This window comes from Schistocerca americana, chromosome 7, assembly GCF_021461395.2.
Source record: "Schistocerca americana isolate TAMUIC-IGC-003095 chromosome 7, iqSchAmer2.1, whole genome shotgun sequence".
Classification (NCBI taxonomy): Eukaryota; Metazoa; Arthropoda; class Insecta; order Orthoptera; family Acrididae; genus Schistocerca; species Schistocerca americana.
The window spans coordinates 92878009-92888216 of NC_060125.1; the positions used below are offsets into that span (position 1 = coordinate 92878009).

Consider the following 10208-nt stretch of genomic DNA (forward strand, 5'->3'; position numbering starts at 1 on the left):
CACATCATGAGGCATAAAGGAGTCGTCAGTTTGGTAGTAGAGGGAATACTTGACTTCTTAAGAACGAATAATCCTGAGCAAATTGGAGCACCGTGATACATACAGAGATTAGTGAGCACGAGGCGTTGTAGCAAGACTGACTGCCGTAATATCGAAACCCACCAAAAATAAACGAAAAATGCATCTATTTAAAGAATCATATAAAAATAATCGGTTTAAGTACAAAGAAATAGTATATCCATATATACGTATATACATATATTCCAAATAAATTAATAAGCGATGGTACTGGTCCACCATGATACACAAAACAAGTAAGAACACTGTTGGGGAAGCACTGAAAACGTGTCTCATTTAAAAGAACGCAAAATCCCTCAAGATTGCCGAAGTTTTACAGAAGCCCAAAATTTCAATGCGAGATACTTTTAATAGTTTCCACATCGATATTATGTTTTGAAATCTGCAGAAAATCCAAAGACATTCTCGTCGTCTGTAAAGTACACCAGTATAAAGACACAATCAGTAGCCTCCCTGGGCGATAATAATGGTGATGTTACTGATAATTGTGCCATAAATGCAGAATTATTAAATACTGTTTTCCAAAATTCTTTCACCAAAGAAGACGAAGTAAATATTCCAAAATTCCAATCAAGAACTATTGCCAACATGAGCAACTTAAAAGTAGATATCCTTGCTGTAGAAAAGAAGGTTAAATCACTTAATAAAGGCAAAACCTGGGGTCAAGAAAGTATATCAGTGAGGTTCATCTTGCTGATACAATGGCTACATATTTTGTAATGATATACAGCCGCTCGGTCGCTGAAAGATCCATACCCAAAGGCTGGAAAGTTACCAAAGTCACATAAATTCCCAAGAAAGAAAAAAGGAGTAATACGCGGAATAACAAGCCATCCTCGCTAACGTCGTTTTGCAGTAGTATTCTAGAACATATACTATGGTCGAACATTGCGAATCACCTTGAACAAAACGATTTATTGACAGAGAGCAACACGGATTCGGAAAATATCGTTGTTATGAAACACAACTCTCTCTTTAGTCTCGCGAAGTAGTGAGTGGTACTGACAGGGATCTAGAAATTGATACTATACTTTTAGGTTTCCAGAATGCTTTTTACACCGTTTCTCAGAGGTGGCTACTAGTCAAATTAAGTGCCTGGGGTGTACCGTTTCCGTTGTGCGACTGGATTTGGGATTTTCTGTCAGAAACGTCACAGTTCGAACTAGCTGACGGAAAGTCATCGAGTAAAACAGAAGCAATATCTAGCGTTCCCCAAGTGTTATAGACCCTTTGCTGCTCCTGAAATACATAAACAATTTAGAAGACAATCTTAATAGCCCTCTTACATTGTTTGTGGAAGAGCCTGTCATTTATCGTCTTACAAAGTTATCAGATGATCAAAACGAATTGCATAACGATTTAGATAAGATATCTGTTTGATGCGAAAAGTGATAAATTGATCCAAATAACGAAAAGTGTGAAGTCATCCATATGAGTACTAAAAGAAATCCGCTAAATTTCGGTTACTCAATAAATCATGCAAATATAAAGGCCGTAAATTCAACTAAATACTCAGGGATTACAGTTACGAATAACATCAACTGGAACAATGACATAAATAACGCAGGTGTAGAGCAAATCGAAGACTTAGATTCATTGGCAGAACACTGAGAAAATGCAACAGGTCTACTAAAGAGACTGCTTAGACTAAGTTTGTCCGCCCTGTTCTGTAGTACTGCTGCGCAGCTTGCGATCCGTATAAGATAGGACTGACGGAAGCCATCGAAAACGTTCAAAGAACGGCAGCGAAGCAAGGGAGAAAGTGGATGTGATACGCGAACTCCGTTGGCAATTACTAAATCAAAGACGTTTTTCGTTTCGGAAGGACCTTCTCATGAAATTTCAATCACAAACTTTCTCCTCAGTGTGTGAAAATATTTTGTTGGCGCCCACCTACATAATGAGGAATGATCATCATAACAAGATAGAGAAATCAGAGCTCCCACGGAAATATGTAACTGTTCGTTTTCTCCAGCGCACTGTTCGAGAGCGAAACAGTAGACAATATCTTGAAGGTGGTCCGGTGAACTCTCTGCCCGGCACTTAATTGTGAATTGCAGAGTAATCACGCAGATGTAGATGTAATATTTGGATGGTAAAAACTGTAGAGGTAACCAAGAGATGAATACAGTAAGCAGAGACAGATGGGTGAAAGTTGGAATAACTATTCGGAGACGAAGAGGTCTGCACAGGATGGAACAGCGAGAAGAACTGCACCAAACCAGCTTTCGCACACTGAAAATTGCAGCAATACCAATTATTCTCGCTATTTTTATTTTATGGATTTTAGGCTGTGGTGCAATGCATATTTCTATGCCTCACGTTTTATATTCCAATGTTGAAGACACCATGACAGTCTTCAAACGGGAAAAAGTAGCAAACTTAAACCAGCTCTGCTAGTCGAACTGTTTCTACAGCTAAGCTTGTTCAAAACTGTGACTGCTATCTGAACCTTTATAGCCTCTGGTGATGTCCGCAGCAGTAGAAGACGAAACATTACGCACAGAAATATGACTCGGACTACGGTCGAATGCCCATAAAACAAACATAACCGAGAACGCAAATAGCGGCCGTGAAAGCGTGCATAGCATGAGAAATTACTTTTCCAGTCCACCTACCATATACAGGCAAACGTGAACTAAAACATTACTCTGCAAGGACTCTTTGCAGGAATTTTCGGGAATGTTCAGGATTAACGTCTCGACGTCGTATTGATCATTAGAGGTGGATTAAAAGTTCAGTTTGACAAAGATAGGGAACTAAAATGCTGGTAACCTACAGGGTGGTTATAATTAAACTTCTGTTGCCTGAGAGAGTCTCCATGAAAAATGAGTGCACGTGGGGGCAATAAAACTTTGTGGAAGCATTTGTAACGACACGCGGGAGAGAAATAGTGAATAAGCCACTGAAAGAAACACGTTTTAATTTACACGTGAGAGGGTAACACAATTTTTGTTAATTGCGTTCAATGTTTACGTTATAGATTACAAACGTTGCTCAGTGTGACGACCATGTACATTCAGGACAGCTTGTGTAATGCACACTGATGCTTGTGCTTCAAATCTACGTCGCCGTAAATGTGCCGGCGACTAACGCTAATTTATGACATTAACATTACTATGAACGCAAACGCTGCAGTGCACAGTTTGAACATCGTTCCTTTAAAGTTGCGTACTCATGAGGTAAATAGTTTTGCGCCTACACTTGCCCAAATAGCGAAAGTTTATTTACCAGCGTAAAAATACCCCTATCGGAGCACAAAAAATGCGAATATGTTGCTGTTTATTTAAAATATTCTGACTGAAAAGTTGGGTACCAGCTACCTAGTCCGCAGCTCGTGGTCGTGCGGTAGCGTTCTCGCTTCCCACGCCCGGGTTCCCAGGTTCGATTCCCGGCGGGGTCAGGGATTTTCTCTGCCTCGTGATGACTAGTTGTTGTGTGCTGTCCTTGGGTTAGTTAGGTTTAAGTAGTTCTAAGTTCTAGGGGACTGATGACCATAGATGTTAAGTCCCATAGCGCTCAGAGCCAGGTACCAGCTACCTAATTCTACTTTCCTTACGACCTTTAAAATTTTTCCCAAAAATTTTGGCGTGCGAACATATTCGCTCTTTTTCTAACACTCAACTCACATCAAATTCCCACAAGCTATCGTACTGCCCTTTCCACTCACTCATTCAGCCCAACTCAATGTCATTATTAGTTTGTGTCTCTCTGTCATTGTTACCTTCTCACAGACACAACCTCCTTCGGTCCTACACTCTCAGTGTCTCTCTCTCCCTGTTGCTCTCACTTCCTGCTAGTATCTCATTCCTTCCTCCCTACTGTTGCTGTCTCTTCTCAGTGTTAACATCTCCCTTAACCTCATTGTCATTGTCATATAACCCGTCTCTCGTTATCACTGGCTGTGGCCACATCCTCTTTCTCTTTATTCCCCCCCCCCCCACGGCACCTTCCTCCCTCACTTTCCTCCTAGCACTGGTCTGTCACTGTCAACCACGTTCCACTGCCAGAGTGTCCCTGTCTTTCTCTCAAACTGCCATTGTCTCCATTGCTGTTTCTGTAACACAGCTACTATTACCCAGTTTATATTTGCCAGTGCCACCTTCCTTCTTAGCATAAAGTAGCGCGGATATGTTCGGATGCCAAATTTTTTAGGAAAGTTGTTAAAGGTGCTGAGAAGGGTAGAATGAGGCAAGTGGTACTCCATTGTCAGTCAGTCTTTTCAATAAATAGGAACATATTCATACCATTAAAACGTGGGCAATTTGATGCGATTATCTATTATTTAGATTTCGCATCATGCCGGATTTTACGTGCGGAAATAGGGTAATCTTGAACCTCCGTAGCTTCGAAACGGATAAAGACATAAAGAAAATTTTCAAGGTTGTTCGACATCGGGATCATAGGGATACATAGCAAAAGTTTCAGCCATTTTCTGTGCGTAGCAGTTCCTCAATTCTCGGCAGGGGTTTGATCCACTCGTGAAGGCGAAATTACAGTAAAAAAACCAACCCTTTTTGTTAGAGCAAATAAGCCCTCGGTCATAAAATTAAGTCAAAATATATATGTATATAATACATAAATAAAATTAAATTTTGTACTGACTGGAAAGAGATGCAGTACTTGCAAGTCACATTTTAAAAAAATCTGAGCCGGAAAGGCGACGTCATGAATAGTTTTAAATAAGATGGCGGGCCACTAAGAGCTGCTCGTACTTGCGTGAACGAGTGTTCCAGTCAGTATAAACTTTAATTTTATTAATGTATTATATACGTAATGTGTTTTAGAACAGTTAGTTTAATTCTGAAGAGGACGCTCATAGTAGCGTCGAAACCTGATCAATTTTGACTTAATATTTGTGACCGAGGGCTTATTTGTTCTAACATAATTCTGACACGGTCACTGAATCTTAGCAGCTATGTTGAAAGTTTTACCAACCCTTTTTGTTAGGATTTTCGAGGAACCGCCCATGAACTAATGGCGCCTCCATAAGTCCCATCACGTCCACTGTAGATAACATCAAATGTAGAAAGAATCAACTGATTTGATCCCTGTGCAGGGGGATGTGTGTACCTTCTGTAGGACAGTGATACTAAGACGATGCTTCTATTGGGTACACAAATGATACCTATGGCAAGGCCTATCCTAAACACTTGACCCTACCTTTTTATCGCTATTAGAACCCGAGATAAAAGTACCGGAAACATCTCGAATTTATGCGTGGCACTTCGGTACTCATTAGGTGCAGATTCCGTCCAGTCTAGCGATAACCATCACTGCATTTAATTCGTGTGGTCTGAAAAAATAGTATACAGCATAAATACGAATGGTCAGACGGGAACTTTAACCTGCTAGTCCCGGTCAAAAGCTACGACGTAACTGTGCAGAGTAACGCGCCTCTTACAGACATAAAACTGACGCTGCTACACGGTACAGAAGCGGAAGCAACGAGAAGCCGTGAATTAGTGAGCAGGGTGGAGTGCTGGCGGCGGAATGTTCGGCGTGGCCCAGATGTGCCGGAGCGGCGTACTGCGCCGCCTTTTGGGCAAGGCCCGCGCGCCCGTAGATAGGTCAGTGAGCGCGGGGCGCGCGTCTGCTCCGGCGCCTATTGATCGCCGCCGCCGCCGCCGCCTCCGCCGCCTCCCGGCGGCCGAGCGCCCAGTCCCGCTCCAGCGCTGCTGCGAGCCACACTGGCCGCCCGTACGCCGCCCCCGCCGCCGCCGCCGCTCGCCTCTCGCCTCCCGCTGGGCCTCTAGTCGCTGCACGCGGTCACCGTCAGCGGCCGCCAGACACCTGCGGCGGAGGTGTCCGACAACTCGGCGCGATGTCGTCTTCTAAGGGCGGTAAGAGCGGGACCTCGACGCCAGCTGAGGGCAGCGGCGCTGCGCCGGCCACCACCACCGCCGCACCCGCCGGGACAGCCAGACCTGCCACCGTGAAGCCTGCAGAAGCGGCCGCCAAGGTGGCTTCCAAGCCCGTCAGCGGCTCCACTAGCGCGGCGCCGGCCAAGACTTCGCCGCCGGCAGCGGCTGCGCCCAAGACCACCACTGCTACCACCAGGGCTCCGGCATCCAGGTCCGCGGCTCCTGCTGCTGCCGGTGGTGGCTCTCCACCAAAAACTGCGCCCAGCTCTTCCACAGGTAAGATGCCGCCCAAGACGAAACCGGCGACCGCGTCTGCTTCGGCGCCCTCGAAGGCGTCAGTATCGAAGACGAGTGCACCGTCTGCTGCAGTTAAACCGACGACGGCGACTACGAAGTCTGTCACCCCGAGTGTTACTAGTGCCACACCGGCTTCGAAGACGCCTCCAGCTACGTCGGTGCAGGCTAAAACTACCACAACTGCCGCGGCTAAAGACACGAAACCGTCGAGTGCCGTGACGAGTGCTCTTCCGGTGTCTTCGACACCACCAGTGTCTTCGACGAGCGGCGTCCCGAAACCTACCACGGTGGCTTCCAAGTCTGCGGCACCTAAGACCGTGTCCCATGCGACCAGTGCTCCCTCAATGTCGAAGGCGGCTACACACGCGAAGACGACATCCCCGAAGTCTGCAACACTTCCGAGTACCACTACTGTCCAGTCTCCGATTACTTCGACGAGCAGTGACGCGAAAGCTCCACCGGTAACTGGAAAATCTACGCAGATCGCTGCTGCGAAGCTCCCACCTGCTTCTGTGCCTGTCACAACTGCACAGCCGCCGTCTAAGACGTCTCCTGTGACCTCGAAAACTGATCCCGCGAAACAGCCGAAAACTACTGCAATTACCAGTACGAAACCTACCACAACACCGAGCGCCACAACAGCCCCGTCGGTGTCGAAAACGTCTTCGGTTACTTCGGTTCCTACTTCTGCAACGCAGGCGAAATCTACGTCGACAGCTCTTCCAAAGGCTGACGCAAAAGTGACGTCTGCAACTAGTGTAAGTAGTGCTGCCGCTACGGAGGCCAAGACGTCGACGGACAAGAGTGGTAAGCCGTCTGCCCCGTCGACGGCGAAGGAGAAGGTTAGCGCAATTCCCACGACCGCTGCTCAGTCTGTTCCGAAACCGGAGAGTGTGGCTCCAGCGCCGAGCGATCAGAAGGGTTCTACACCTGATGTCGGCAAGACCTCCGCTGTCGCAACACCGCGAACTACAGCTTCGGCGACGCCTGCAACAACTACTGTACCTACTTCCGCGAAGACGACGGCTGCATCCACAGTGGCAAAAACACCTGCCGTTACTTCGATTCCTGTCGCCACACCGGCGAAGCCGACGACAACAGCTAGCGCCTCTACTAGTGCCCCCTCAGTGCCGAAGACTGTGACTGCGACAGCTACCGTTGTCCCTGAACCTACCACCACTGGCGCTCTGAAGACAGCAGAGTCGAAGCTTCCCAGATCCGCGACATCTGTCGCCTCGACGGCTCCGTCGGTTTCGAAGCCACCTCCGACGGCGGGCGTGTCATCGGCGGGTAAAATTACCCCAGCTACAGTCTCGGTACCGCAAGCGACCCCGTCTGTGAAGACGGCGGAGCCCAGTTCGGTCCCGAAGATCGTCGCGCACCAAGAACTCAAGACGGCGCCGTCAGCGCCAAAGACGACAGCTGTCGAGTCGGCGCCACGGACAACGTTTACAGCCGTGTCGACAGCGACGGCGCCAGTTACAACGCCAGCTCAGAAGGCAGAGACTATCAAGCTGACAGCCACTTCTGCGAGTACCACGCCCTCCGCGACTAAAAACGGAAGTGTGGTCCCAGCGCCGCAAGAAGCGACCGATCGAAAAACGAGTGTAGCAGAGCAGCAGGGAGCTAAGGTACTGCCACCCGCTGTGCCGAAGACGTCAACTGCAGTGACGGCAGCTGCTACGAAAACAGCTCCGCCGACTTCAGCGGCACAGCAGACCCCAGTGGGCACGAGTGTCGGGCCGGCTGTCACGAGCAGCAGCGCGGCGCCGCCAGCGAAGACTGTCCCTGCCAGTGTGGCTCCTGCTGCTACGACAGCGGCTGCGGCCGTCTCTAAAATGCAGACCTATTCGGCGGCTGCGACACCGGCGACTACTGCTGCCACTTCGGCGAAGAAGCAACCTGTGACGACGGCGGCAGCAGCGGATTTGAGAGCAGTGCCGGTCCTGCCTAAGGCTGTCACTTCTGCGGGGACGCCCGTCTCGAGGCTGTCGCCTTCCGGTATAAAGATATTCACGCCCGTTACGGCCACGGCAGCGTCGGCCGTGGGCAGGGTGGCTCCCATCACGGCGACGGCGCCCTCCGCCTCCGGGACGACGCCGGCCTTCACCAGGACCGTCCCCTCCGTGACGAAGGCGTTCTCCGCCGTCACGGCCGCGACGGGGGCCGTCACCGCCCCCCCGGCTGCGCCGCCGGCGTTCGTGTCGGCGCCCGGCGCGACGGGGCAGAAGCCGCTGCAGCCGGTGCCGCTGGTGGCGAGTTTGCCGACGAGCCTGCCGCATGCGGCCCCGGCGACGGCGGTGCTCGCGGGGAAGGCCGGCTCCCCGCCGGGCTGGGGCGGCACCGGAGCCGCGTCGCCCGTGGCGGTCGGCGCTCCGCCGTCGTGGGCGGCGGCGGCGTCGGTCCCGCGGTCGACGCCCTGCGCGTCCAGGTCGCTGTCCCCGGCGACGCCGACGCCGACGCCGCCGCCGCCGGCGCTGCCGCCACCCTGCCACTCACCGGCGCCCTCCGGGGTCGCGTCGCCGGCCAACAGCGCACCCACGCCGTCGTCGGTGCGGTCTCCCGTGGCGGCCACCCCTCCTTCCGGGACCGCCGCCGGGTCGCCGATGACGCCGCCGCTGCCGCTGCACAAGGCGGTCGCCCCGGCGACGAAACCTGTCCCGACCGCGACGGCCGTTTCCGTGACGACGTCGAGTGCGACCGCGACCAAGACGATTCTGGCGGGCGACGCGTCGCAGGCCGTCAAGGACGACCAGCAGCAGCGGCTGCACGAGATACACAAGTACGACCGCGACGACGAGGAAGACGACGACGAGGAGCGCGCCGGCGGCCAGGCGTCCAAGGGGCGGGGCTTCCTCGACCTGTGGGACGTGAGTAGCGCTCACCGCAGCTCGCCTCAGCCTAGACACCCTCTGTGCCGCTCTTACGCTCCAAACTAAAAGAGCCTTACCCATACCAACCTACTTTCGAAATAAACTAATAAAACGCATCAGGTTGCCCTCCATGGGGTGGGTGCACGCAACGCAATCAGTCGTAGAATTAAGTTGCTTCACTGGCAATGGCAAGGAAAGCGTTTCTAAAGAAGAGATATTTGCTAACATCGAGTATAGCTTTAAGTGTCAGGAAGTCGTTTCTGAAAGTATTTATATGGAGTGTAGCCATGTATTGTTGTTGCTGTGGTCTTCAGTCCTGAGACTAGTTTGATGCAGCTCTCCATGCTACTGTATCCTGTGCAAGCTTCTTCATCTCCCAGTACCTACTGTAGCCTACGTCCTTCCGAATCTGCTTAGTGTATTCATTTCTTGGTCTCCCTCTACGATTTTTACCCTCCACGCTGCCCTCCAATACTAAATTGCTGATCCCTTGATGCCTCAGAACATGTCCTACAAACCGATCCCTTCTTCTAGTCAAGTTGTGCCACAAACTTCTCTTCTCTCCAATCCTATTCATCGCCCCCTCATTAGTTATGTGATCTACCCATCCAATCTTCAGCATTCTTCTGTAACACCACATTTCCAAAGCTTCTATTCTCTTCGTGTCCAAACTATTTATTGTCCATGTTTCACTTCCATACATGGCTACACTCCATACAAATACTTTCAGAAACGACTTCCTGACACTTAAATCTATACTCGATGTTAACAAATTTCTCTTCTTCAGAAACGCTTTCCTTGCCATTGCCAGTCTACATTATATATCCTCTCTACTTCGACCATCATCATTTATTTTGCTCCCCAAATAGCAAAACTCCTTTACTACTTTAAGTGTCTCATTTCCTAATCTAATTACCTCGGCATCACCCGACTTAACTTCGACTACATTCCATTATCCTCGTTTTGCTTTTGTTGATGTTCATCTTATATCCTCCTTTCAAGACTATCCATTCCGTTCAACTGCTCTTCCAAGTCCTTTGCTGTCTCTGACAGAATTACAATGTCATCGGTGAACTTCAAAGTTTTTACTTCTTCT

At 49.8% G+C, this 10208-nt stretch overlaps 1 protein-coding gene across 1 annotated transcript; it reads left to right on the top strand.

Annotated features, from left to right (window-relative positions):
• Positions 1-5902: 5902 nt before the first annotated feature.
• Positions 5903-9178, top strand: LOC124622734 (mucin-5AC-like). The gene has a single exon (XM_047148524.1). The coding sequence runs from the start codon at positions 5903-5905 to the stop codon at positions 9176-9178; it is 3276 nt and encodes a 1091-aa protein (XP_047004480.1).
• Positions 9179-10208: the final 1030 nt, after the last annotated feature.